The 25,415-nt window shown below is 51.9% G+C and overlaps 11 protein-coding genes across 11 annotated transcripts; 8 read left to right on the forward strand and 3 right to left on the reverse strand.

Moving 5' to 3' along the window:
* Positions 1 to 17: 17 nt before the first annotated feature.
* pex6 (AAA family ATPase peroxin 6) lies at positions 18 to 5,072 on the forward strand. Its single transcript, XM_025614516.1, has 3 exons — positions 18 to 384; positions 451 to 4,198; positions 4,257 to 5,072. Exons 1-3 carry the CDS (start codon positions 195 to 197, stop codon positions 4,729 to 4,731), a joined length of 4,413 nt encoding a protein of 1,470 aa, XP_025467805.1. The 5' UTR covers positions 18 to 194; the 3' UTR covers positions 4,732 to 5,072.
* A 510-nt stretch (positions 5,073 to 5,582) lies between these two features.
* Positions 5,583 to 8,730, forward strand: BO94DRAFT_535035 (GABA permease GabA). The gene is made up of 19 exons (XM_025611681.1): positions 5,583 to 5,979; positions 6,058 to 6,091; positions 6,202 to 6,271; positions 6,389 to 6,461; positions 6,514 to 6,542; positions 6,670 to 6,734; positions 6,783 to 6,854; positions 6,910 to 7,024; positions 7,078 to 7,156; positions 7,206 to 7,240; positions 7,289 to 7,317; positions 7,373 to 7,405; positions 7,455 to 7,479; positions 7,530 to 7,731; positions 7,779 to 7,856; positions 7,916 to 8,044; positions 8,105 to 8,252; positions 8,313 to 8,391; positions 8,447 to 8,730. The coding sequence occupies exons 1-19, from the start codon at positions 5,897 to 5,899 to the stop codon at positions 8,623 to 8,625; spliced, it is 1,557 nt and encodes a 518-aa protein (XP_025467806.1). The 5' UTR covers positions 5,583 to 5,896; the 3' UTR covers positions 8,626 to 8,730.
* Positions 8,731 to 9,016: 286 nt separating this feature from the next.
* On the forward strand, positions 9,017 to 10,664 carry BO94DRAFT_535037 (questin oxidase family protein). Its single transcript, XM_025611682.1, has 4 exons — positions 9,017 to 9,300; positions 9,349 to 9,494; positions 9,552 to 9,679; positions 9,734 to 10,664. The coding sequence occupies exons 1-4, from the start codon at positions 9,097 to 9,099 to the stop codon at positions 10,486 to 10,488; spliced, it is 1,233 nt and encodes a 410-aa protein (XP_025467807.1). The 5' UTR covers positions 9,017 to 9,096; the 3' UTR covers positions 10,489 to 10,664.
* BO94DRAFT_556471 (HECT-type E3 ubiquitin transferase) lies at positions 10,562 to 12,783 on the forward strand (the record flags this gene model as incomplete). The annotated part of the gene is made up of 4 exons (XM_025613869.1): positions 10,562 to 10,581; positions 11,052 to 11,574; positions 12,139 to 12,432; positions 12,484 to 12,783. 4 exons carry the CDS (start codon positions 10,562 to 10,564, stop codon positions 12,781 to 12,783), a joined length of 1,137 nt encoding a protein of 378 aa, XP_025467808.1.
* A 140-nt stretch (positions 12,784 to 12,923) lies between these two features.
* On the forward strand, positions 12,924 to 13,758 carry BO94DRAFT_61591 (uncharacterized protein). Its single transcript, XM_025616780.1, has 2 exons — positions 12,924 to 13,003; positions 13,091 to 13,758. The coding sequence occupies exon 2, from the start codon at positions 13,162 to 13,164 to the stop codon at positions 13,672 to 13,674; it is 513 nt and encodes a 170-aa protein (XP_025467809.1). The 5' UTR covers positions 12,924 to 13,003; positions 13,091 to 13,161; the 3' UTR covers positions 13,675 to 13,758.
* A 188-nt stretch (positions 13,759 to 13,946) lies between these two features.
* Positions 13,947 to 15,369, reverse strand: BO94DRAFT_465334 (TauD/TfdA dioxygenase family protein; the record flags this gene model as incomplete). The annotated part of the gene is made up of 6 exons (XM_025608109.1): positions 13,947 to 14,060; positions 14,112 to 14,245; positions 14,299 to 14,335; positions 14,384 to 14,838; positions 14,907 to 15,112; positions 15,164 to 15,369. 6 exons carry the CDS (start codon positions 15,367 to 15,369, stop codon positions 13,947 to 13,949), a joined length of 1,152 nt encoding a protein of 383 aa, XP_025467810.1.
* Positions 15,370 to 16,570: 1,201 nt separating this feature from the next.
* Positions 16,571 to 19,044, forward strand: BO94DRAFT_61626 (putative transporter). The gene is made up of 7 exons (XM_025616801.1): positions 16,571 to 16,703; positions 16,764 to 17,181; positions 17,242 to 17,570; positions 17,623 to 18,463; positions 18,518 to 18,636; positions 18,691 to 18,774; positions 18,830 to 19,044. The coding sequence occupies exons 2-7, from the start codon at positions 16,921 to 16,923 to the stop codon at positions 18,852 to 18,854; spliced, it is 1,659 nt and encodes a 552-aa protein (XP_025467811.1). The 5' UTR covers positions 16,571 to 16,703; positions 16,764 to 16,920; the 3' UTR covers positions 18,855 to 19,044.
* Positions 18,961 to 19,534, reverse strand: BO94DRAFT_535042 (uncharacterized protein). Its single transcript, XM_025611683.1, has 2 exons — positions 19,396 to 19,534; positions 18,961 to 19,279 (listed from the first exon to the last, which is right to left on the reverse strand). The coding sequence occupies exons 1-2, from the start codon at positions 19,488 to 19,490 to the stop codon at positions 19,060 to 19,062; spliced, it is 315 nt and encodes a 104-aa protein (XP_025467812.1). The 5' UTR covers positions 19,491 to 19,534; the 3' UTR covers positions 18,961 to 19,059.
* Positions 19,535 to 20,147: 613 nt separating this feature from the next.
* On the forward strand, positions 20,148 to 22,632 carry BO94DRAFT_61650 (amino acid transporter). The gene is made up of 7 exons (XM_025616804.1): positions 20,148 to 20,689; positions 20,742 to 20,812; positions 20,865 to 20,978; positions 21,039 to 21,121; positions 21,183 to 21,584; positions 21,642 to 21,967; positions 22,031 to 22,632. The coding sequence occupies exons 1-7, from the start codon at positions 20,525 to 20,527 to the stop codon at positions 22,463 to 22,465; spliced, it is 1,596 nt and encodes a 531-aa protein (XP_025467813.1). The 5' UTR covers positions 20,148 to 20,524; the 3' UTR covers positions 22,466 to 22,632.
* On the reverse strand, positions 22,629 to 23,596 carry BO94DRAFT_61657 (uncharacterized protein). Its single transcript, XM_025616806.1, has one exon. It carries the CDS (start codon positions 23,366 to 23,368, stop codon positions 22,799 to 22,801), a length of 570 nt encoding a protein of 189 aa, XP_025467814.1. The 5' UTR covers positions 23,369 to 23,596; the 3' UTR covers positions 22,629 to 22,798.
* Positions 23,597 to 25,209, forward strand: BO94DRAFT_61652 (uncharacterized protein). The gene is made up of 5 exons (XM_025616805.1): positions 23,597 to 24,004; positions 24,076 to 24,180; positions 24,236 to 24,460; positions 24,509 to 24,651; positions 24,711 to 25,209. The coding sequence occupies exons 1-5, from the start codon at positions 23,825 to 23,827 to the stop codon at positions 25,201 to 25,203; spliced, it is 1,146 nt and encodes a 381-aa protein (XP_025467815.1). The 5' UTR covers positions 23,597 to 23,824; the 3' UTR covers positions 25,204 to 25,209.
* The last annotated feature ends 206 nt before the right edge of the window (positions 25,210 to 25,415 follow it).

Raw genomic sequence — 25,415 nt, forward strand, 5'->3', positions numbered from 1 at the left:
CTGCTACTCACCCTCCAGTCACCTCGTACTACTGCCCCGGGGGTCTCTTCTTTCGTTTCCTTTGAATCGCTGTTGGGCAAGGAATGTGATCTTCTCGTCTGGTCCTCTGTGTGGTAATTCCCCGTCCTTCCTCCTCACGATCAGTCCCCGCCTAGCCCCCGGCAATAATCGAACATACCCGCGCGCCCTCCATCATGGACCTCGAGCACCGTGACCTCAACTCGGATCAGCCCAAGCGGCGGAGACGGAATGCCGTGAGGCGACGGATGCGCAATAGGGCGCCTCTCTCTGCGCGCCTTTCCCTCGATTCCCATCTACGCGGGAATGTCGGGGTTGTCTCCGAAGATCTGGCCGGCGACCTCTTCCAATACTCCACCGCGACCGGTAAGTGGAACAAAGCTGCGTGATGGTCCTACTCTGTTGCTGACTTGATATACGCTGTGACAATAGAGGGGACCAAAAGCGAATCCGGAATTTACTATCTCGCAATCTCGCCGTACCTGCCGGGCTATAATGCGGTGGAGGATCTGGCGTGGACCATCATCCCGGTTCGCCCGCAGTCCAAAGAACGCTCGCCCCAGTCGACCGTTCCTCACTCCACGATTCTTTTCCCCCACTCGGCAACTTCCTTACAGCCGTTTACCGACGCCTTGGGCAAACTCGATCCCACCCGCCACACTCTTCAAGCACAGCGTGCTATTGAGATCCGGGTGTTGGATGTTGCGCCCCTGCCATTGGACACCATCTACGTGACGGTGGAGCGGAATCTTCTTCGGAACCATGATGATATTCAAAACAAGTTCGGGGGAGGGTTTGCTTCCAATCAAAACGGACCCAATGGAATGTGGGCAAAGGGAGGGAAGGCTCTGGAGACCAAGAAACCCTCGAAAAAGACGGCGGCAGAGACTGAAGATAGGTTGACGGCTGCTGTACGTGAGGCCTTGGGGGCTGAGAAGGTGGTGCATACCGGTGATGTACTGCCACTTCCATTGCCTCCGCATCCCATTACCTATGCCCCGTCACCGCCTGCGCGCATCTCATACTGCGAACCTGTTTCTCAAGGTCTACTGGTGCCAACGACCAAAGTCGTCTTAATTCAGGCGCGGCCTCAAGCTCATCGGGCACAGCGAAGTTTGCGGTCAAGCTCAGGTCTCCTGAAGCAGGTCGCGGAAGATGAGGCCGACGACACTTCTAATGAACAGTTCTACTCCGCCGCAGAAGATAAGCCGGTTGAAAGCAGCACGGAGGTGGAGACTACATCGACCGCAGATGAGTTAGAAACGGATGGATCTGGAGGGAACGCGAGCGACACGTCGGATGACTCTCTGGACGACATGATATCTCTCACTGCCCCCGAGCTGCCCCAGCCACCGTCAGGTGTCATGTCCGCCATGACTGCTGCAACACCTCGGGCGGGTGGCCGTCGCACAGATGGAACACATACTCCAGGCTCCGTGGCGTCCAACTTCACCTCTACAACCATGCGTCCCGGGCGAGCAAACGGCGGAAAGGTATTCAGGGCGGAGGGCCTGCTTCGCAGGGTACCGAGCGATCTTCTCCACCCCAGGCCTAGGGAAGACGACGATATAGAATCGTTCATCTTCGTTGACGTCAGCACACTCGCCAAGATCGGCTGTTTCTCTGGGGACTGGGTGAAGATTGAGGCTACCGAGGAGCCGCAGCTCAACATGTTTGCCTCAATCAAGCTCGGGAGTTTCAATGAACAAGATGACGATTCTGGTGACTGGCGTGCTGCTAAGATATATGGACTACCGGGACTTCCGTCCGCTAAACCAAGATACTCGATCAACCAGTCTGGCGAGCGACGGTCGAGCATCTCTCAGCGTGCTCCGACGCGGCTGACGCCTTCAGTGTTCGTTCCTCCGTTGCTGCTGAACAACCTCGACAACCCCAAACATCTCCGCATTTCTCCGATGATCTTCGCTGCGACCAATGGAGCTAAGCCTGGTCTTCTACACCAGGTCAAGTCAAGCGTCGTCCGGAGCCCACCTTTGGCAAAGGAAGTGACATTGTTGAAAGTCTCTACCCCGCTGTCTATGGACCGTGTCCTCCAACCGGCTTTATTTGCTGGTCTGAAGCAGTACTTTGAATCCCGACGACGACTCTTAAAAGGTGGGGATCTCGTAGGGATTAGCGTTGATGAGGGGTTTGGTAGAGCTGTTTTCTCAGTAACTACTGGTGGCGACAATGGTGCTCAGGATGATGACTTGACTACCCGCTTAGGCCAGGTTACCGACTCTGACCACACTACATCAAGGAAAGTTGGCGTTGCCTGGTTCCGTGTTGGACAGGTTGTCCCTAGCATAGCCAGTGACCAAGATGGACCTGGCGAGAACCAGTGGGGAGGAGTTGCTGTCATCGATTCCGCCACTACAAGGATGGTGCAGGCTGGCAGCGATGTAAGCAGGGTTCCAGGCACCATGGATAACGGATGGGAATACTGGCTCGGGGTCAAATCAGTCCCAAGGACGGCCACTGATGCCCCAACTCCACATGGTCTCATCACAGAAGCTCCGCAGTCCTTTACCCCCCCGTTGCAACAACGCATTCGAGACCTGATGTCAGTGGCAACCAGCCCTCGTGCGATTCATTTGGGCATGAATCCGGTTGTCATACTGATAAGGTCCCAACAGAGACACATTGGAAAGGCGACCATCGCAACACGGGCTTGTGCTGATATTGGCCTTCATACGTTTCCCATTGATGCCTACGATATCCTGACCGAGGGTGGTGCGAATGGCGGCGACGTGAAAACCGAAGCATACTTGAAGGCAAGAGCAGAGCGTGCTTTCCACTGTGGGTCCGAATGCACGGCACTCCTGATCAAGCATGTCGAAGTGTTGACGGCAGACCGTATCATCTCAGCGATGGCCGATATCGTGGCGGATGCACGAGTCGTGATCGCGACCACTACGGATGTCGAACAGATCCCGGAAGGCATTCGTAGCATGTTCACGCACGAGTTTGAGATGACGGCTCCGGAGGAGAAAGAGCGTGAGGGCATTCTTCGCAATGCTGTCTCTGAACGCAGCATTAAGACATCACCCGATGTCGATCTGGGTACGGTAGCTTTGAAGACTGCTGCCCTAGTGGCTGGAGACTTGGTGGACGTGGTTGAACGAGCCTCCGCTGCAAGGGCGGCGCGTCTAGAGAAACTGGCAGAAACAGCCAGCAAGAATGCCGGACAGACTGTCAGCGTCAGGGATGTCCTCATTTCCGGTGGGGACGCGGCACGCGGAGTTACGAAGATTGATTTTGATGCTGCAGTCGACGCCGCAAGAAAGAACTTTGCTGATTCGATCGGAGCACCGAAGATCCCCAATGTTGGCTGGAACGACGTGGGTGGTCTGACCAACGTCAAGGATGCTTTGATTGAAACCATCCAATTGCCGCTCGAGCGGCCGGAGCTGTTCGCCAAGGGTATGAAGAAGCGCAGTGGCATTCTGTTCTACGGGCCCCCGGGTACCGGTAAGACCCTCCTCGCCAAGGCTATTGCAACCGAGTTCTCTTTGAACTTTTTCTCCGTCAAGGGTCCGGAGCTGCTCAACATGTACATTGGTGAGTCCGAGGCGAATGTACGACGAGTCTTCCAGCGGGCTCGGGATGCCCGGCCGTGTGTTGTCTTTTTTGATGAACTCGATTCCGTCGCACCCAAGAGAGGCAATCAAGGAGACAGCGGTGGTGTCATGGACCGTATCGTCAGTCAGCTGCTTGCGGAGCTGGATGGTATGAATGGGGGCGAGGAGAATAGCGGTGGCGTTTTTGTGATCGGTGCCACCAACCGCCCCGATTTGCTCGATACAGCGCTACTTCGCCCTGGTCGGTTCGACAAGATGCTGTATCTTGGAGTGTCTGATACCCATGAGAAGCAAGCTACTATCTTGGAGGCTCTGACGAGGAAATTCACCCTGTCGCCTGAAGTGTCGCTCAGCAGAGTCGCTGACCGGCTGCCTCTGACCTACACGGGTGCTGACTTGTACGCCTTATGTTCGGATGCCATGCTCAAAGCCATCACGCGCAAGGCCACGGCTGTTGACGAGAAGATCAAGCAATTGCCCGGTGAGCCTGTAAGCACGGCATACTTCTTCGACCACCTGGCCACGCCGGAGGATGTGGCCGTGATGGTTACGGAGGATGACTTCCAAGAGGCACAGGAGGAGCTCGTTCCTAGTGTTAGGTAAGTTACAATGATTGGCTCCTTTCAGTTTTGATTTTCCGCCTCTAACGATGTGCAGTGCCAAAGAATTGGAACACTTTGAGCGGATCCGACAGAGTTTCGAATCGGTTGATAAGCAAAAGCAAGATTCCAACAGTGGTAACTCCGCATCCCAGACCATCGGGGATGCGCTCGAAGCACTCAAAGCCGGTGATCAGCTAAACTTTAGCCTGGATGGGCCCGCCACCAATGGCGACTCCTATCTCAATGGTTCAGGGCCGGGCAAAGGAAAGCAAGTCCCGACTGGCTCTTCGACTAGCGGTAAGGGCAAAGGGAAGAATCCTGCTGGCTCGGGAGGAAAGTTGAAGAATAGGCTTGCATCCATGCCGAATGGGGATTCTGATTCGTCTCTGGACGGTCCGACGGCTGACCGGGGCCTGGTCCAAGGCTACGATGATGTTGGTGAGGAGGATGAAGATGGGGTTACCAACGAAGGCGATGAAGACTACATTATCCGCACCGACCACTTAACTCCGGCTGGTGGATCCAAGTGAAGGAGGATGTTGAGAGCCTGGTGATGAATAATGTCGCACACGGATGACTATAGGGCCATCTGCAAGGGCCGGTGTACATACATATACATACATTTATTCCTGCTATGACTGCATGCCACGGGAGAAGACATGACTGGATTCACCAATCATTGGACAATTGAGCCAACTGTTCCTACCCTAACACTCTGTATAGTCAGACGGATTCCCACTAGGTCAATAGATATGAAGACGGGCGATGGTTTGCAGTTTCGGGCTAACCCAGTCTGGCTTAGGGGAAATGGATCCCGTGGCCCGCCGGATACTTTAATTGCTTAGCGATTCATATTAGTCCGAGTGTCACGACTGACGGCAGGATAGTAATCAGCATCTATCTCGGAAGGGGTGGATAGATATCTCTTATCGGGGTGATAAAAGTTTGCCTCCGTGAGTCAATTCTTGCAATAATGCTCATTGCCACTGCCTAATATGATCTCAGCGCCGGGCGCTTATCTCTGGGAATCGCCAACTCCCATGTTTCACCGGCCAAATAAGCTTCGTCTCCGTCACCCAAAGCCGGTTAGGCTCAGACTTCCCTTCGAAGGGCCTCCACTGCACCGTTCCTGACTGGCTTTCGGCGTTTCGCGTTCGGCGACTTGCACGAATCATCAAACAGGCCATGGCTCTTATCACCGGCGGGGGGAGCGACTAAGGCTGGGGCCGGTTCCTCGCTGCTTCCCTACTCAGTACTTGGGCGGACTCAGTATCAGGGCATCTCATTACCCCATATCCATTAGGTAACAGACGACGGAGAACCTCCGCCACTCACTCTCCCCGCAATTCTTCCTCGACCAGCCAGAGCTTCCCATGCCAGGCCATGCCTATGAACGCTGGGCGATTGCTCCGCCCTGTGAGCTCATTCGACTTCCGCGAGCGCGGTACACAATAATCCCGGTGGATAATGGACTGCTGCCATATCGGAGCCTGGGGGTCCTGTTCCGTGACCCCTTCCCTCCTTCGCCCAGTCTGACGCCCTGCCTTTATTTTCCCTGGTGATCCCCTTCACTCTTCCTCTCTCTTCCTTCCCTCCTTCGGATTCATTCTCCTCATTAAACCCCCTTGTTGAAATCGTTTGGTCCGTGACTGTTCCCTGGTGGCACATAACCGGCAATCGATACCCCCATCCACCATGAAAGACATTCGGGGCGATGATGACGCCCAGTTGGCGGCCATGGGCCACAAGGCCGAGCTGAACCGAAACTTTTCGATGCTGTATGTTGCCGAAGTCATGCTCTTGCTGACTTGCCTCCCACGTGGCTCCGTACTGATCCATCCCCGCCCTTGATCCAGGTCAATGTTAGGCTTAGCCTTTGCCATTTTAAATGTACGTCAACAAATAAACGCGCGGGCGCGGTTGGACCGTCCAATCTCGATAAGGCCGTCGTGGTGCTAGGCTATACTAGGAAGTTGGTAGCTGATTAAGTCTATCTGCAGTCATGGACCGCTCTATCGGCCAGTTTATCCATCAGTCTGCCGTCTGGTGGCTGTGTCAGTGTCATCTGGGGTAAGTCAGCGGTGCCCCATGCCAGTTCTTGCTCCCTTGCCTGCCTCTTAGGGTTTGCTGCGTGCTTTCACTACGTTGATGGTATGTCATTACCTTGCTGACCCTTTCTTCATCTAGGTTTGATCACAGCAGGTATCTGTAATCTTTGCATGTCGGCCTCCCTTGCTGAGTTCTTGTCCGCATATCCTACGTAAGTGTTCCTGCTACTGCTGCTTACTGGCTCGATCTAATCATGGCCTCAGTGCTGGTGGACAATATCATTGGGTTGCAGGTGAGTCCTTCTTGTTCTATATCTACGACCATCTCATGTGCAGTGCTGATCATTCTTCTCGTCAATAGTTAGTAAGTAATTCGACAATTCATCTGATGTCACCAAGGTTGCTAACGCGCGACCAAAGTTTCCTGGGAGAAATGGATGCCGGCGCTCTCCTGGATCACAGGATGGGCGAATGTCTCTGGCTGGGTATGTGTACGGGATTTTGTTGGTATAGGCAGCAGCTGATTGTATTAGGTTGCCTTGACCGCAACTGGTGGACTTCTCGGCAGTGAACTGGTTTTGGGTGTTATCTCGTTGATGCATCCCGTAAGGCCTAAAAGATTCCTTCCTGTTGGGCCCGTGGCACTGACATTTTCAACAGACGTACGTGTCACAGCGGTGGCATCAGTTCCTGATCTATATCGGCTATAACATCATTGCATTCCTTATCAATGCCTTTATGAACTCGCTTCTTCCCCTGTTTACCAAGGGTGCCTGTGAGTGAATCATTTTCTGAATTGTCCGGCGAGTTGAGCTAACAATACTCTAGTTATCTGGTCCCTTACTGGGTTCACTGTCATCTGCATCACACTTCTAGCATGCGCCTCGCCCAACTACAGCTCCGGAGAGTAGGTGTATTCATGGATTGGTGGTCGGAATTGTCGCTGACTCGACTAGGTTCGTTTTTGGAAAGTTCATCAACGAAACAGGCTGTAAGAAACCCCCACTCCTTCTCCTGGATCAAGGCTAACAATTCCCAGGGCCTGATGGTCTTGCTTGGCTGCTTGGTGTATGTCTTTGTTTACCCAACATTTGTGCAAGTTCTGTTACTCATCATTCAATAGCTGCTTCAAGGAGGTTTGGGTCTCACTGGCTTTGTAAGTTTTACGTTCCCTTTCCTGCGTATCTGTACTGACAGCTATAAAGGACGGCGTTGCCCACATGATCGAAGGTATGGTTGCCGGACACGACGACCACGAAATGGCATACTGACATCCACAGAAATTCCCAACGCCTCGGTCGTAGGACCCAAGATCATGATTGGCTGTGTCGGTATTGGAACCTTCACTGGAACAATCTTCCTGATCGTCCTGCTTTTCGTTGCCGGAGACATCTATGAAGACATCAATTCCACGGCCACGCCTTTGCTGCAGATCTTTGTCAATGCGACAAAGAGCAACGCTGGAGCTATCTGCCTCCTTATGTATGTTCCTTTCATCATGTTGATCTACACCGACTGACGGCTTCAAGCTTCCCTCTCATCTGTGTCCTCTTCGCTGCTATCACGATCATGACAACCAGTAGCCGTATGATCTACGCGTTTGCAAGGTGCGCAGCAGTCCTTCCTATCGTTACCATTGCGCGTAAAGACTGACATATCTTTACAGAGACGGCGGTCTTCCGGCTTCTCCCTTCTTCAGCAAGGTGCATACCAAGCTTGAGGTTCCTCTGAATGCGTTGTACCTCACCAACATCTTGGTCATCATTTTTGGATGTATCTTCTTGGGCTCCTCGAGGTAAGCTAATACTGAATCATATCCGTGACAGCGATTGCATCCCTATTAACACTATATCAGCGCGTTCAACGCTATTGTGTCCGCATCGGTGGTCATGCTTGATATTGCGTACGGCATTCCAATTGCCGTGAATTGTATTCGGGGTCGAAAGATGTTGCCTGAACGGTCATTTGTCCTGCCAAACGTCGTTGGCTGGATTGCAAACTTGGTATGTTTGAGCCACGGAGCTTAAGATGCAGTAGATACTGACGGGTGTTGTACTGGACAGGTCTCTCTTGCCTACGTTTCTGTCACGACTGTGCTTTTCCTGTTCCCCCCAGACTACCCGGTTACTGGAAGCAACATGAGTAAGTTTGGCCCGACTTCACCAGTTTCAGCGTGTCGCTAATACATGTACGCCAGACTACTGTGTGGCCGTATTTGGCATCATCCTTATTGTGTCACTGTTCCAGTGGTTCATTGATGGCCGTAAGAACTTCACCGGGCCGCGGATGGACGTGGATGTCATATCTGGGCAGGTTACTACGGGTGGTGAAGCTACTGAAGAGGTTGTTCAGCATACCGACTTCCATGAGAAGTGAGGCATGAGAGTAATGGGATAGGTGCTTTGGAATAATTGGGACAGTTCTGTACATAACACGGCGTCACGGAGAATAGAGTTCTGCGGAAACGCATATTCACTTGAACCTTAGGATTCAGCCCTTGGTACAGCAGTTCTTGGTGAATGCGGCCAGTGTTGCGTCATAGCCTCTGCCCACAAGCGTTCCCAACAACTTCAACTATCACTCTTTCCCCACACTTCGGCTACAACTTTTAACCCACCCTTAGTCTTTCTCGGAGATTCGGAACAGTGGGAAACAGGGCTGATCCCGTTGATAAGACCGATAAGAACGTGGGTTGTCGATCTGGACCGGTTTTGGGGGAGTTTTGTGGTGCCATCGAATTGCCTGATCTCAACGCCAAGCCCCACCGCTTCAACGGGACGCCAACAGATCGATTGACTACGAGCCACCAAGCCGTCGTTCGTCTCAAACTCCGCCACTATATCCAATATGCTTTCTTTTAGGCTGCCGTCAATCAATAAGCTGCTGCCATGGGGAGACCGCGTGGTTCTCGCGCTGCCCTCCGTCAAAATCCACGAGATTGATACGGCCCTGGAGAAGCCCGCCCGCGCTCTGAAGCATCTGCTCAAACTGAACCATGCTAACCATGCCATCCTGTACAATGAACGGAGATTCCATAATCATGCACCTCACGTTCGTCCAATCCTTCTCGCTGTCCCGAGTAGCTACTGACTCGCGCAGATTCTTTGTTCATCTTTCCTGCAAGGAGCGGACGCAGATGATCTGAACCGTGTATACGAGGCTGAATCTGAGCTTCTCGAACCTTGGACAGATGCGCCTGCTGAAATTAGCATCCACGATTGGAGAGACTTTCTGGGATACAGAGAGTATGGCCCGGGCTCGTACACCCCAATGCCGCGCAGCTAATCAATGCCTGTTTTTAGATACCAGCGTGCATTTGTTGACTTTTTTGAGGATGAACTCGTTCGCCAGGGATATGATTGGAAGAGTGTTGTTAGTGACTATCTCTTCTCTGGCAACGAGCCATTGTTTAATTCCCTCGCGGCTGATCGTACGTTGAACAAACCTATCGATCATGTTTCCTTTACTGATTGATGATACTCAGTTGGACACCCCCTGATCCATCTTGCATATGCTTTTGAACTTTCCAGCCGCGAAGTGGCCATGGAAGCTTTGGCGATGACCTCAACATGTTACGGCGGCATCCATAAATATCTGGATGACCCTTCCTACACTCAGACCGAGCCTTCCTATCAATCCACCTCTGTTTTCGAGATCATCGACAAAGTTCGTACCGACAAGCAGTTCAACGGCCTTTTCGGAACCCCAGGCGACCATAACATGGAAATCCTCTTCCGCGAACGTGAAGCTGCCCTTCTCGACCACTGGAACGCTTGGAAGATCCAAGATCCCGTCAAGCAGTTCCGCGAGAGCCAAGAACTTGCCGTCGCCATCTTGATGGGCACGCATTCCGACCGAACAAGTGAACAGTACGATTTCTTCTTCGTCCACATTTTGACTACCAGCCACGCGGTCCGGATCCTCCTGCCACTTATTCCATCTCAGTTCCAAGTCTCTCTTGTTCGGCAGTGGTGGCTGCTTACGCTGTCCATCTACATTGCCCAACTCCGACCGGAGCTCGACCTTGACCGGATCCGCAAGTACGAACTCAGCGGACGAGACTGGACCTGTACAGCCAAGCAGGCAGTCAAGGGCGAATACTCGACCGATGCACACTACGTGAAAGCGCTGCGTGCATGCCGAGAATGCGCGGACACCTGGGGCGACGAGGACTCTTTCTATCTCAAGGCAGCTGTCAAGTTTGGCGAGGAATTCAATGGTTGGGGAGGATTTATTTGATTTGACAAAAGCATCTGCAGTCTTGATTCCATAATATGCTTGTACAATAAGGCAATTTTTTCCGCTTTGAGTGATGGATGCATCATTTCATATGTAATCCTAGTTTCTCATCTGCTTGGGGTGTTGTTGGACATGGTCCGGTCTTCTGGGGTAATATGACTTGAATTGAACCTTCGTACAATGATCTTCCCTCTAAGCTGTAGACCAGCTTCAGATCCATCTGATAAAATGCAATTCCCTTCTGCCTAAGGCACACGAACACGAAACAACCATCACGTGCACGCGCGTTACTTTGTCCTGTTTGCACTCCACTCCGCGGACCAACACCAACACCAACACCAATCTTCCACCAATTCTCTCTCAGACATCAGAATCACCAACAAACCGTGAATCAGTCACCAACTAACAACCACAACCACAGCCACAAGACCTACTAACCATGCAAACCCCACACCCCAAAGGCAACCCAGAAACCGAAACCGAAACCCTCCACCTCCACGCCGAACTCCTCCCCAACATTCGTCAACTCACCCTCTACATCTCCACCCCCCAAACACCCCCAGCACCGACCTCACCATCACCCTCTCCGACACCCGACGCTCTATCTCCGTCTCTCTTCACAATGACGACCCTGTGACCCTGAAACTCCCCGCACGCGTCACCCAAACCTCCCACCGCATCCTCCACCTCCACCCCAGCACCCTCCCCCAGACACAACCAGGTGCCAAACAAGGCCAATACTCGTTCCGAATGCAGGTCGACGAAACAGACAATGACAATGCCGCTCTCTTCAAGGTTGATGATACCTTGGATGGGTTTGTTCCCTGGACGGCGACGGATATGTCCCCTGCGACGAGGTTACGGTGCTTGGCGTGCGGGGAGGGGGTTCTGGATGAGGGGAAAGTGTGGAAGGATCTGCCGAGTGGGAATTGGGCTGAGATGATGGATTTCTGGCATTGTCATAAGCCGGATCTTCCTAAGGAGGCAGAAAAGAGTGAGGGGGATGGGGAGGACCCGAATGCGCTGGTGAAGGGGTATGGGGCTGCGAATCAGGTGGTTGCGATGGAGGGGTCGGTGTTGGTGGATGTGGGACGTTTTTGGTGGCGGTGGGGGATTGTCAGGGGGTGAAGCAGGTAAGGAGTTTATTGTTCTTATGTCTGTTGTTCTTTTGGGTTGATGGGAAGGGGAGGGGATTGGGCATGGATGGATGGGATTGGGTTGAATGGGCAACAAGAAGGAGACCTTTCCAGTCCATGGTGAGGCCTCCGATACAATTGCCCTATATCTACAGAGTCTTGGTCGTCCTGGATGGCCCGGCATGAACAGAGACGCAGTGGCTTGTGGCTGGGTGTCGGGGATAGATATCCTCTCTCGCAGATGGATTTCATCCTTGGTGGCTTCGGCATGGGTCGTTGTGGCTTCGAGTGCCCTGGTGCTGTGATCTTGACTGCGCCTCGTGTGTTTCTTCGTTGTCATTGTCCAAAGTAATGGAGTCGACGCGATTATAACGAGGTATATTCAGCTGCCTTGCTGGTTGTAATGAATTGAGTACACAGTATATAGTTATTCCTATCAGATGAATCCCAAGCGTGTTATTTCGTATATACATACATACCTACATCTTCACATCGCTAATACTGTATCCATCAGATCCCCAACGAAGACACCACCCCAACGACCACCACCATCAACTGCTCAACCTGCTCCACCCAACTCGGAATCCACGACCCCATCACCACCGGCCACCGACTCTTCAAAACCCGCCTCTCCGCCTCCTCCACCTCCTCCACCTCCACCTCCCCAGACGAACCCACCACCACCACAACAACAACCTGGTCCCACCACCCCCCCGAGACCATAATATCCGCCCAACTCCTCGAACTCATCGAACGCGAAAGCACCCGCAGATTCATCCTCCACCACGACCACAAAACCGGCCTTCTCGTAAGCCCCCCCAATCCCTCCTCTCCGCTTCCACTAACCACAATCCAAAAGATATGGATCTTCAACCCAACTCTCCACTACTCCAACTCCACCCCGACGCACAGCATCTCCTCCCAACGCGCCATGAAAGTGTTCTTCCGGGACTTGACCGAGGGTGAAATCGAGGACATGTTGCATCCGCAACGAGGAAGCGTATCTTCGTTGGCGGTGGAGGAGGTGAGATTGTTGAGGGAGGAGTTTCTGGGGTTTAGGGATGTGTTGCGGGGAAGTAATGGGTTGTTGCCGGTTGAGGCGAGGGTGTTTAGGGAGTGGAGGGTGGGGTTGGTGGGGAGGTTTGAGAGGAATTATTAGGTGGTGAGGTGGTGGTGGAGTTGTTGATTTGGGGATGGTGTTTGGTAGATGGGTCGTGGTTTCTGGTTTGGTTGTGGGTGTGATTGTAGGTATGGTAGGGAAGGAAGGAGGGATGGGGAGGGCACGGGGGGAGGGGTTCTACCATGCATTCTAGTATACTTGGATCTGATTGAAGGTACTTGCCTGGTTTTGAGCGGAGTGGGATTCCTGGGTTTTCAGTGTGAGTGAATCCCTCCTACTATTTACTTGGTGAGAGAAGTTATTGCCTTGCCTTTGCCTATACGTTGAGATACTTACATATCTCTAGATCCTGAATTACACCGCAACAACTCCTCAGATCAGAATAGACAGCTAGCATCTGGCATTTGTCCATCCTCAATGACAACTCCTACTCCAACTTCAACCTCAATGACACAAACCACAACCACCACCAGATCTACAACCCCAACTCCACGGCAGCCATCCACAACTTCATCTCCCTCGACAATCACCCCCAACGACGATAACGCCGTATCATGGGAACATCTCGAACACGCACCTCCTCGATCCCCTCCTACCACCACCACCACCACCACTAACGAGCATCTCTCCATCGCAGAACGAATAGCCCGTCTCCCAGGAAGAGACACTCACGTTCGAGCTACTATGGCCAGCCGTCAATCGAACGAAAATAGTTCGTTCTTCGAACGTATAGCTCGTCTGTCAGGGAGGGATAATCATGTCAGATCTACGGTAGATGTGGAAATGCAGTCGCAGTCGTATCATGTTGAGGGTGTGGGTGTGGGTGTGGGTGCCCCGGCCATTAGGGTTTCTCCGCCTTCTGATAGTGGGGAGGATGAAAGGGGGAGGGAGGAGGAAGGTAGTAGTGGGGGTGTGGGTGAGGGAAGGTAGATGGCGGGTTGTCTGTTAATATGGACATTCTGAGAGAATGAGAGAAAGGAGTGATACGCCATGGATCGAGGAAGGTGTTTATTGTTAGCTAGGTTGTTTCCGTGATGTCCTGGTAGTCTTCGTTCGTGGATACGAAGTTCAATTAGCAGGATTTACTGCGATTGATATTTGCTAGGCCAGACCCGCTGCCATCATGCAGTGATATCTAGTGTAGATCGTTGCCTTCGTGGCGTCATGCTTGTTTGAGTAGAGTTCCCCTTGGCTAGCGGCACTCAACCTTCAAATGGAGTCTCATACGGCGCTTCTGCCTGTGGCGTGATTCGGGCATGGTGCCGTCTCTGGCCATCCTCCCAGTCAAAAAGCGCAGAATGAATAGCAACTCGGTTCTATAATGATCAGATTCTATATCCAAAGTCAACAGGATGAGTGCCACTTACATCCCAAACAACAACGGTTCCAGGGCGCCATCTGACCCGAGCCTGGAGATCCTGCGAGAGTGCAATGTGATCGTAGAGGAACTTGAGAAGGTAGTCGGACTCTTCTTTCTTGTAACCCACGATGTATCGTGTAACTGTACAAAATTAGTGCCAGGAAGGTAGGATGAAGGTAGGTACTGATACATACATTGTGGGTTCACGAAAAGGGCTTTCTCTCCAGTAACCTAAGCACTACATTAGACCGATATTTCCATGGAGGCTATGTGACGTACCGGGTGGGTTCTGACGATCGGGTGCTCCGAGGTGATCGGCTCACGTCGTGCAATACCGCCCTTGTTCAGACTGTTGTTGACCTGCTCCACACCAGAGTGGACTGCCTTCAACCCGTGCAGTCTCTTGCGGAACTCGGGTGACAGCCGTCGGTATGCCTGCGCCATGTCGGCGAAGAGGGTATCTCCGCCACTTGTGGGTCCATCCAGGATGTACAAGAATGTCGTACCAGGGGGCTGCTTCTCAAACGTCACGTCAGAGTGCCAAGTGATGGTGTTGGTGCGTGTGGCCAAGAATTCAGCGCCACTGCGGTCATCGGCTCCTCGATGAACAAGGTGGATCTCCGGGAAGCCTTTAGGAGCTCCAGACGTCTGGTGAATGTGGTGTCTGCCAAAGTAACCACCAAACTCCAGGGCCTTGTCGATAGGAAGATGTGCGAAGTCCTGATCGCGGAAGGCTAAACATATATGTCAGTGGACGGCCTTACATATCCTTACATATTCAGAACAGGGGGATGTGTCGTACCAACGACCTTCCTCTGAGCTACATACAGAGCCAGCTGGTCTTTTCCTTCCTTGGTGAGCTGGCTCAACTGCACCCCACGTAGTTCGGTGCCGATCGTAGGGGTGATATCGTCCACTTCGACTTTGTCCTTGGGTAGGAGATCAGGGAAGGTCGGGTCAGCGTCCTTTCCGTGATCATAGTGCTCGAAGGGCTGAAGAGGCGGGTATCTATACGCTTTGTTAGGTAATGACATTGAATATCTCAAGGGGGTGAATGACCTTTCAGTTTCGTTGTCCCAGACAGGCAGATAGTTGGGGAAGGATGCCGGAGGCTGCTTTTCGGTTCCCTTAAGCTCGTTGTCATGCTTGTAGGCTTCCCCATAGCCAATCAGGTTTTCCTTGTTGAAACCAGCATCAGTCTTCAGCGCAGCATTTGGTGCAGACCGAAGTGATAGAGGAGTGGCCTCGACCAGAGAGGGGGCCATGTTGGATGCTTGTGGCTGAAAGTATGTGATCACTGACTTGCTCTGGTTCTTGTTATGGACTGCATCATAGCGGAAAGTATCATCCATATATATCCCTGTGCATTTTCCGGATATCCGTTCTGTGGTCACGCAATCCCTGCGGGGTATGTCTTGACGCCATTTTCCGACTCCTAGGAGTCAAGGAACACCTGCAGTAGGCTTACTGGGAACTCAAAGAGCATGTTACGCGAGACACGGAAAAGGAGTAAGCCACCATGACTCGCTGATAAGGCAGTCGATGGTGCAACGATAATGCAATGAATGACAATGAACGTCAGCCTAGTGGTTATCGATCACCGTGCCGAGTTGGTGATGAACAACGGCTGCAGCTCAACGTGTGGTTTGAATGGCCCAGGGGGTGTCTCGGTTATTTTTGGACTTTCGTGGGTCCAATTATGATTTTCAACTTCGGTCCAGGCACTTTTTATGTCGATTGAACTCGGGACGTGGATGACATGCCGTGATGACGAAGCGGTTGAGAAGGAGAGGCAGTCGCCAAAGCCGCGGGCCAAGCATGGCGTGATAGCGCTTCCCCCTCGCGCAACTCCAACACTAAACTTCAGCATCCAGCCCAATACCCCGCTCTACCGCCCCCAATATTTTCATTCTTAACTTACCCTCACGAATTTAATAGAAAAGAAAATCATGAGTAGAGTTCTATTGAGGTCATCTAGCATACCCTCTGAGCAAGGTGCTACGTGCCGTCAGTGAGTTCCCCTCGGCTCTCTCTATATTCAGCCGTGTCCCAGACATCATGCTGATCATCGCGAGGCTTCAAGTGAAAAACGTTAATCGTATCAGATTGCCCCGCTATAGAGTCCTTGGACAGCACCAATCAGCAGAGAATCCGATGTTGCGATGTCGAGCCTGAAGCATCCCATCATAATCCAATGCGATGATGAGATCGCGCTTCTGGCGAACTTGATACAATCTATCCACTGCGATTGGCCCCTGAGATGCCATGCGGAGATCTGGAACAAGCGCTAATCTTAGACCCGGCACTTGTCCGTCCACCTTACTTGTTCCTCATAACGTCACTTATGCTTGACTTGCGTGATTACACCACCCCCCGGTACTTCTGGTCAACTTCGGTCAAGTCCCTATCGACTAGCAAGCAATTCGGTAAGTTCTTAAGACACTATCCCACTTTGCATCTCTTCGAGCATGGCATTTCTAGCGTCCGGGGTGGTTTCTCGGCCGATGTTGGCGGTGGCCCCATGACATCGACCAGCTCGTGTTGCGCATCGAGGCGCTCGACAGCTCTATCTTGCCCGTCTCATACGGCAATTGGCTACGTATAGCTACCCACAGCTCTGATGCTAACGATTAGTGAATCGTGCTGACACTTTACCAAGGTATTGCGTGATGGACATCTACACTTCACTGCCGGCGATGGACATGTCAAAAAGGTCCCGAATCCTCCTGCTTCTCTCTATTTCTTAGCTCCAATCACCACCACCAAGTCTGTCACTATTATTCTTCTCCCATTGATCAGCTTGCGGCACAGGCAAGATGACCACAGACGGTGTTAAGGAGGTCCCCACGGACACGGTCCCCGCGAGCGACGACACCAAGACCCCGAATGTCGCCTCGTCCTCGTCGTCCTCACTTACAGAATCCGATAACAGGGTGGTCAAGTATGTATCTGACGGCGCTTTCGACTCATCGGAAGACCCCAGGTTCTACAAGCCCATCCCTGAATATGAAAGCGCACATCGCTGGGATCCATACTTTGAATGGACAGAGGAAGAGGAGAAGCGTCTAATTAGAAAGGTAACAACCAATTCCCCGCGCAATCCATGTCGCAAGAATGATCGCTGAGGAGTGGGACAGATCGACCTTCGAGTATGCACGTTCGCATGCGTTACCTTCTTCGCACTTCAGCTCGACAGAGGCAACATTGTCCAGGCAAACTCAGACAGTATGCTTGCGGACCTTGGTATGACGACCAACGATTACAACAATGGACAAACTATTTTTTACCTTACATTCCTGTTCGCGGAACTCCCGTCGCAATTGCTTTCCAAGAAGGTTGGACCGGATCGCTGGATTCCTATTCAAATGGTCGCCTGGAGTTTCGTCGCGGCGTTTCAGGCATTTCTCAAGAACAGGGCAGGATACTTTGCGTGCAGAGCGCTTCTTGGTCTTCTAGAGGGAGGATTGTAAGTTTTGCCACTGCGAATATTGGGGAATGATCGTATTGACAGTTTTCAGCATTGCCGACACCATCCTTTTTCTGTCCTTTTTCTACAAATCGAAGGAACTGCCGCAACGGTTGAGTTACTTCTGGGTTTCCTACGAGGCCACATCAATTGTCGGCGCTTTCCTGGCCTTTGGCTTTCTCCACATCCAAAATTCTGACGGTGGCGGCGGTTGGCGCTACCTCTTCGCATTCGAGGGACTCATTACAGGATTAATCGGTATCATCGCCGCATTCTGGATGCCTGCATCACCCACCCAAACCAAGGGCGGCTTCCGTGGTAAAGATGGGTGGTTCAACGAGCGCGAGGAGAAGATTCTAGTCAATCGTGTGCTCCGCGATGATCCCAGCAAGGGAAGCATGCACAACCGTCAGGCGGTTACGCCGAAGATGCTCTGGCATGCTTTGTGTGACTACGATATGTGGCCCATCTACCTGATCGGGCTGACTTGGATGATCCCCAATACACCCGCTACGAGCTACATCACTATCGAGTTGAAAGCCCTTGGATTCGGAACCTTCGAGACAAACCTCTTGACCATTCCCGCCTACGTCATCTTCATCATCAACCTACTTTTCTGGACGTGGATCTCGGAGCGCTTCAACCAGCGTCTACTTCTCGGCGTTGTCAGTGAGCTCTGGTGCTTGATCTTGCTCATCACGCTCGAAGTCCTGCCGGACGGGGTCAGCGCATGGGCACGGTGGATCATCAATGCTCTGTTAATTGGAGCACCTTATGTACACGCAATTATTGTGGCTATGACGTCCCGGAACGCAGGCTCGGTTCGTACACGTACGGTTGCTAGCGCGGTGTACAACATGATGGTCCAAGCATCTAGTATCATTGCCAGTCAAGTGAGTGAACATCGACCCCGCAGCTGCTATCTGTTTACTTACCACCCCTTGCAGATCTATCAAGAGAAAGATAAGCCTTACTATCGTGTCGGAAATAAGGTTCTGATCGCCTTGTCCGTGCTCAGCATGGCTTTCTTCATTGGAGCCAAGTTCTATTACATATGGCGAAATAAGTATAGTTCCTCAATAGATCCGATATCAATATTGACGCTAACCATGCTGACCAGGCGCAACTCTGCCCGCTGGAATGCGATGTCTACTACGGAGAGGGAGGAATACTTGGCAGCTAATCAAGATCTTGGAAACAAGCGGTGAGTCTTTCTTCCAGCGTTGACCGATTAAACTTGTCTAATGATTGCCATGCAGACTCGATTTCCGTTTTACCCACTGAATGAGCCTGATGATGATGATATACCCCACCTTAGATTACGACAAAAGTACATTTAGAGCTCGATGAGCACCCTACCGGATGCCACCTGACGTCTATAGAATAGACATAGGGCAACATAATACATACAATTAGCGAACACGAACCTCGAGTCATTAATCGTGTTATTTATATAATATCCGTCGGCCACATGTGCCGTGTCCAAGCCCTACTCTCCAATCACGTACTCGCACCCATCATCACCGATCCAAACCTCGTGCAACTTGCCAGCAGGAACATCCACTCTAGCACCGACGCCAAACGTCTCTTTTTTTACCTCCCCATTGTGCCACTGTGTATTGTCATCCGGGTATGTGATCGTCAGACTCCCCTGCCGTATTAGATGAGTTGTAGCACCTCCATGCGAGTGGGGAGAGTAATAGGCATTACTGAGTATGCATTAGCATCAATTGTAACATCTGGATTGAGGTCATCATGTATGAGGCGTGTATGTGGAGAAAGATTCCATAGATCATCAAAGGTACGAGAACCATGGTCTACTCACCATCCATCCGACCAGGTAAAGACATGCTTGAAGCCCCAGTCTCGGACTAAACGTTCGCACTCCTTGCGTGTACCGATGGGATAGGATTCTGCCATTGTCCTTTGCAGTGGGGGAAAGCAATGGGAGTAGACGTTCGTGCTTTGGGGAGATGTGGGGGAGGAACGATGACGTAGCTGGATTTATCAGCTAACCGGTTTAAGGGATTAGTAATCCAGGGCACTTTGAATGGACACTGGTCACGTGGGAGGCATGTTGTGTTGTTTGATTCTGTTCCTCTCTACGGAGTCCTCCGACAGGAACGGATCGGTAGCTCTGAGACTGTGCGCTATAAGCTTGGGGCAACTAATCCACAAAGATTGGTTGCTTTGAACTAGTTCCTTTGGCTGTGATTGCTAATCCATTTCCCATGTTTAGAGACGGCCTCTCCGTCTTAGTCCATTACTACCAAGACTCCTGGCTGAACCATGAATGAAGGGATTACCGGGCTCCAAATTCCGAAGTCGGCCTGGAAAACAGCCAGGCAATCTAAGAGGCATTCTAGAAAGGGCACCAATCCAGCTGAGGACATGGCTGCCACGCGGATTCTTGTTTACGAGAAAGCCTGACTCAGGCTGAAATAAGCGACGAGAAGCTAGAATTGATACACAATCCTCGGATGAATTACTACCTCCTGCTAGCGACGCGGGACAATATTGCCATTTGCCTGGTCTCCCCCCGAGGGCGTTAGATTAGCACTAGCCCACTTAGCCCACGCCAACCTTGTTTAGCTTGGAACAGCCGGTGGGTCGACATTGATAGTGGAACACCCAGGATTCAATGGAGCTCCTCTCATCACAGCCAACCGATGTCGAATGAAAACCAGCTGCATTTGGCTGTTGAAGCTTGTCACCTGCATGAGTCGCTTCTAGGCTCCCCTAAACCCCTGTCGATGATTAGGGTGAAGGGCAGAGTTTCCCTTCTGGGAATTCGTCAGGGTAATGGTGGGTTGGCTAACTCGGATGCATGATCCAGGGCCTCCAGCAGATTGGATTGAAATACAACCAGACGACCCTGATCTTGATCAACCATTTCTCTGCACGACTAAGTGAACGCCCATACTTCCAAGACCAGACAATAGGGCACCAAGCAAATGCCGGAGAGCGTTGAAATGACCACCACCAAGGGTGGAAATAATATTTCCACCACATTCAGTGGCGATGATGGGCTTACCAAAGGGCCTGTTTCCCAGAAGTATATCGGCACTATGGCCGATCAGAGGGATATGCAGGCTCTGGGAAAGGAGCAAGTCTTGAGAGTTCGATGCCTTTTTACCCGATGCATACATGACTGTTCTAACAGCTTTATAGAGAAATTTCCGCTTCATCTCTATCGTTGCCTTCGGATGTACTTTGATCGCTTCATGGGAGGTCGTGCTGACGTAAGTTACCATGACGCTGCTTGTCAAAATCAACAAGCTAATATCAAGCCAGCATGATGAGTTCGCCTTTGGTTGATGGCGGTACTGCTGGTTTCATTTGGGGATTTCTGGTGGTTTCAGTTGGTGTGTTGCTGCTGTTCGCCAGTCTGGCGGAAATGGCTTCCATGTAAGTGAGCTGCCTTTATCATCCATAAACAGGTGGAGCTCATGGTTATTTCTATTGCAGGGCACCGACCGCAGGTGGGCAGTACCATTGGGTCTCAGAATTTGCTCCTAAGAGCTGCCAGAAATTTTTAAGTTATATTACCGGTACGCGCTGCTTCTGATAATAGTCAAGGCCTTTTGACTGACAAGCCCCGATCGCATCTAGGCTGGCTGTGCGCAACGGGCTGGGAATGCGCCATTGTGTCGATTGCCTTCCTGGCAGGTACCATCATCCAAGGTCTGGCCATCCTGAACTACCCGGATTACGTCTTTAAGCAATGGCACGGCACCCTCATCACCATTGCCATCACCCTCTTTTCGGTTCTCTTCAACACTTTCCTCGCCAAGAAGCTCCCTCTCGTCGAAGCCTTCATTCTGATTCTGCACGTTGCGGGTTTCTTTATTGTGATCATCCCCTTGTGGGTGCTGGCACCCATCAGTGACGCCAAGACCGTTTTCACGCAATTCACCAACGGTGGCGGTTGGAACAGCGATGGCACCGCCACGATGGTCGGTCTGATCACAGCCCTAACGGCCATGATTGGCTACGACTGTACCGTCCACATGTGTGAGTAATATCATCTTCGTCCCTGCTCAGCCAGACATGCTAACACAATATCTCCAGCCGAGGAAGTTCGAGACGCGTCCACGACCATTCCCAAGGCTATCATGGCGGCATGCACCTTGAACGGAATCCTGGCCTTCGTTGTCATGGTCACTTTGTGCTTTACCTTGGGAAACGTAGACACTGTTCTCAACTCGAAAACCGGTTATCCCTTTATCCAGGTCTTCTTCGACGCCACCAAGAGCTACGCGGCCACCAACGCCATGACGGCCATTGTGACCATGTCTCTCATTGCCAGTGTGATTACGGAGGTGGCCACTGCTTCCCGCCAGCTTTGGTCATTTGCCCGTGATGGGGGCGTCCCACTCGCTAGCTTTTTCGGTCAAGTATGGGTTCCCACCCCGTTAATTATTGGCTTCAGCTGGAACATCTACTGATTGCCCCCGCAGGTCAACCCCAACTGGAACATTCCCCTCAACGCCGTTATTGTGTCCCTCGTCCTCACCATCCTACTATCCCTCATCAATATCGGCTCGACCGTCGCCCTGGATGCACTAATCACCCTCACCGTCGGAGCGTTGTTGAACTCCTACATCGTCACCGTCTCCTGTGTGGCGTTGAAACGAATCCGCGGAGAGCCTCTTCCGCCGCATCGGTGGTCGTTGGGTCGATGGGGTCTTTGGGTCAACCTCGGGGCCCTGGCCTTCCTCATCCCGGAGTTCATCTTCGTCATGTTCCCTCTTTACTCGACTGTGGATCCTACGACGATGAACTGGAGCTCGCTCATGTATGGTGGCATGTTGATTTTTTCCATCCTGTACTACGTGCTGTATGGACACAAGACATATGTCCCACCCGTGGCTCTGGTCCAGCGTGAAATGTGATTCGACCTCTCGGCTATTTAATTGACTCACTTTCCCCTCATGCGTGGCCACGCCACCCCTTTCCATTTCGGTGATCCTGGCTGCTGCACAGGTTCTGCGGCTGGCCGTCTCCACAGGGCCAGCCTATCGGCTTCACCGGGACTGCTGACGCTGCCTACCCCTGTTTCGCCGGATGAACGGACTCGAAGGCTATGTTAATTAACCATTCATATATAGAGATGGCGGCCAGGATCGGGATCCTTGCGTGGCCCTACAGCCGCAGCAAAAGGGGTGTTAATATTGAGAATTCATTTATCGTATGACTTGTTTCATCCACCGATAACACTACGAAACTCAAATGGACAGGATTTTGATTGCGCGCCTGGATCCAAATTGATATTCCACTTCTCGGGGGTGGTCCGGGACGGATCTCGTTCGCCAGACGATCCGCCCGCGGCCCACCAGGAAGCTTGCCGGCGCTCCTGCCACCAACCCTAACTGCTCTGGGCAAATCCCCCGGCGATCAGCGCCAGCGCCAGCCCGGAATCTTTCCCCCGAGCGTTCGGCGGTGGAGCTCAAAGGATGACCTGTCAGCACTACTATAGTCCCTCGCCGTCGCCGGAGCCAGACTGCAACCTTATTAACTATGGAGCCGTTCTCCGCGAGGCGGCCGTCGGTTTCATTTGCGCTGATAACCAGAAACCTTGCTAGTTGCTCGAGGGTGGCTGCGTCCGCGGCCTCGGTCTCATCACTAGTACCGAGTAGTGGCGGTCTAGTCGAGGCGACTGCACCTAGTCCGGAGTGGTCTGCGACATGCGCGATGTGATTGCCCGTGGCAATCATACTAAATCCCAAGCTAATATGCACACCCCTGTTCCTGTTATTCACTCGAGTGAATCGATAGACATTTCTGCCGAGTATCATGCAGGGATGCTTACTAGACTTTTCCGAATTCCGGCCATCAGCCGGGATGGGTGAACACCTTCCATCAGGCTGGAACACAAATTTGGCTGCTTACGAGGCTGGACCAACGAATCCTTCCATGCACCTCACCTGGCATCTTCGCACTATCGCCTTAGCTTAGCAGCAGTTCCCTTCCTTGCCAGCACCGGAGTCAACCGAGTCATCCTTGATAACCTATCTAATCTTAGTTCTTATGGAATTAGAGCGGACGGTGTGGTCTACTGCTGTTATGTCCACCCAAAGGAAGACCCTAATGCCCTGCATGCATATTTTCATTAATCGGCTCGATCTTTATAGTCAGGCGACCCCTGGATTAGGGGATCGTACCCTACCTAGATATCCTGTTCTTCCAGAAGGACACGAGAGGGTAGGCGGAGCTCAACCTCGCCGGTCGATCTCCCTCTGTACTTTTGGGTCATGACGACTGTTGGAAAGCCCTTAGTGGTTATTGACGGAAGCCACCATGCGGGAATCGTGATTGTCGTGGGGACGTTGGCCCTGATCATGGCGTTGATCTGCCTTGCCATCCGTGTGTATGTCAGGACATTGCTGAGCCCGGGATTTGGACGAGATGACCACCTACTGTTCGTTGCTACGGTAAGTTTGGTTCCCTCCATCTCTTCATCATACTCAACTGGCATAGACAGCTAATTATAGAGGTTTAACAGGCATTCGCGATCATCCAGACCTCGTTGGTGATGTCAAACTCCGCCAAAGGGTTTGGGACATCCATCGGGCTTCTTTCTTCCGAGCAGGTCGTGAAAATTCAACAGGTATGCCGGATAAGGCTGAGGATGGGACACATAATTAATCAATCTCTTCATGCAGACAACTGCTGCCACAGACGCTCTATTCCTGATCACCGTCTTCCTGTCCAAGTGCTGCGTGCTAGGAATGCTCTGGCGGCTGACTCCTCAGCGTATCCATCATACGGTTCTTTACGGTATCTTGGGACTGAGTGTCTTCTGGGTGCTGTCCTCAATCCTGATCCTTCTGATCAATTGCGAATTGAACAGGCCATGGGCAAGGCCAGTAGATCACTGCAGTGGCTTGGTAATTTTTCACTCGCTTTGCTATCTCGCACCTACTTACACGTCTTAGTTCGAAAAATGGGAATACGTATCTGTGATGGACAACATCATTGAGCTGATGCTCTTTTTGTTCTCATTGCTTCTCGTCAAAGATCTACAAATGCCAACGACTCGAAAGCTCATCGTCCTCTCCTCCTTTGCCGTTCGCTTACCGTAAGCAGTCCTGCCTTCTACACCGCTACCTCACAATCCTAACTCAGTGCCTGCGTTAGACTCATTGCCTTCTCCTCTCTACATCTATACCATCTCAACAAATACGCCTATTCCTCAAATCCTACATTCGACATCATCGACGGCTATGTCTGGACCCAAATGGGCATGAACTACTCCCTCATTGTGTGCACCGCCTTTTGCCTCGCCCCATTTATGCGTGCCATCAGCGTCACCTACGGCAACGCAGGAGAGGCTACACTAGGTACCAGCAGTGCTCAATCAAGGTCTGCCAAATACGCTAGAGATCTCTCCAAACAGTCGCAGAGCTACGTCTTGCAATCCATGGATCATCACGAAGAGGCCGGCCATGGAATGAACCCGCGACATTCACAACCTACTTTTGTACCGGATCGAACCGGCGGCATCGTCACCGCGACTGCATACGACGGGGGGAGTAAAATGACCGACGGGGACAGCGTAACCAGTACAGACAGTACTAAAATGATTATCAAAAAGAACGTCGAGTACACCGTTACTCATGAGTTGAGATAATACAGCTAAAATTTCCTTTGTTTTTTTAAAAACACACCACTCCTATCATTTATGAAACACGTAGATTGATCTTCTCGTATACCTGGGGATTATTCTCGATCGTTAAGATCTATACTTCACGCACCTATAGCCTAAGACAGTATTACCTCCCCCCCCCACCCCTGATCCTCGATCTTCCCAATCAATGACCCCTCTAGGCGGACAGGATCACC

This window comes from Aspergillus sclerotioniger (genome assembly GCF_003184525.1).
Source record: "Aspergillus sclerotioniger CBS 115572 chromosome Unknown BO94scaffold_13, whole genome shotgun sequence".
Lineage (NCBI taxonomy): Eukaryota > Fungi > Ascomycota > Eurotiomycetes > Eurotiales > Aspergillaceae > Aspergillus > Aspergillus sclerotioniger.

Coding starts and splice junctions, on each gene's coding strand:
- pex6 (XM_025614516.1), top strand. CDS start 195: ATGGACCTCGAGCACCGTGACCTCAACTCGGATCAGCCCAAGCGGCGG. Junction 385..450: donor CCAATACTCCACCGCGACCG/GTAAGTGGAACA, acceptor CTGTGACAATAG/AGGGGACCAAAAGCGAATCC. Junction 4,199..4,256: donor GAGCTCGTTCCTAGTGTTAG/GTAAGTTACAAT, acceptor AACGATGTGCAG/TGCCAAAGAATTGGAACACT.
- BO94DRAFT_535035 (XM_025611681.1), top strand. CDS start 5,897: ATGAAAGACATTCGGGGCGATGATGACGCCCAGTTGGCGGCCATGGGC. Junction 6,272..6,388: donor CTGTGTCAGTGTCATCTGGG/GTAAGTCAGCGG, acceptor TTCTTCATCTAG/GTTTGATCACAGCAGGTATC. Junction 6,735..6,782: donor GGGCGAATGTCTCTGGCTGG/GTATGTGTACGG, acceptor TGATTGTATTAG/GTTGCCTTGACCGCAACTGG.
- BO94DRAFT_535037 (XM_025611682.1), top strand. CDS start 9,097: ATGCTTTCTTTTAGGCTGCCGTCAATCAATAAGCTGCTGCCATGGGGA. Junction 9,495..9,551: donor GACTTTCTGGGATACAGAGA/GTATGGCCCGGG, acceptor GCCTGTTTTTAG/ATACCAGCGTGCATTTGTTG. Junction 9,680..9,733: donor TAATTCCCTCGCGGCTGATC/GTACGTTGAACA, acceptor GATGATACTCAG/TTGGACACCCCCTGATCCAT.
- BO94DRAFT_61591 (XM_025616780.1), top strand. CDS start 13,162: ATGACAACTCCTACTCCAACTTCAACCTCAATGACACAAACCACAACC.
- BO94DRAFT_61626 (XM_025616801.1), top strand. CDS start 16,921: ATGACCACAGACGGTGTTAAGGAGGTCCCCACGGACACGGTCCCCGCG. Junction 17,182..17,241: donor AGAAGCGTCTAATTAGAAAG/GTAACAACCAAT, acceptor GGAGTGGGACAG/ATCGACCTTCGAGTATGCAC. Junction 18,637..18,690: donor TATTACATATGGCGAAATAA/GTATAGTTCCTC, acceptor CATGCTGACCAG/GCGCAACTCTGCCCGCTGGA.
- BO94DRAFT_535042 (XM_025611683.1), bottom strand. CDS start 19,490: ATGGCAGAATCCTATCCCATCGGTACACGCAAGGAGTGCGAACGTTTA. Junction 19,280..19,395: donor TTTACCTGGTCGGATGGATG/GTGAGTAGACCA, acceptor ATGCATACTCAG/TAATGCCTATTACTCTCCCC.
- BO94DRAFT_61650 (XM_025616804.1), top strand. CDS start 20,525: ATGCCGGAGAGCGTTGAAATGACCACCACCAAGGGTGGAAATAATATT. Junction 21,585..21,641: donor CGACTGTACCGTCCACATGT/GTGAGTAATATC, acceptor CAATATCTCCAG/CCGAGGAAGTTCGAGACGCG. Junction 21,968..22,030: donor TCGCTAGCTTTTTCGGTCAA/GTATGGGTTCCC, acceptor TTGCCCCCGCAG/GTCAACCCCAACTGGAACAT.
- BO94DRAFT_61657 (XM_025616806.1), bottom strand. CDS start 23,368: ATGATACTCGGCAGAAATGTCTATCGATTCACTCGAGTGAATAACAGG.
- BO94DRAFT_61652 (XM_025616805.1), top strand. CDS start 23,825: ATGACGACTGTTGGAAAGCCCTTAGTGGTTATTGACGGAAGCCACCAT. Junction 24,005..24,075: donor ACCTACTGTTCGTTGCTACG/GTAAGTTTGGTT, acceptor GAGGTTTAACAG/GCATTCGCGATCATCCAGAC. Junction 24,181..24,235: donor AGGTCGTGAAAATTCAACAG/GTATGCCGGATA, acceptor CTCTTCATGCAG/ACAACTGCTGCCACAGACGC.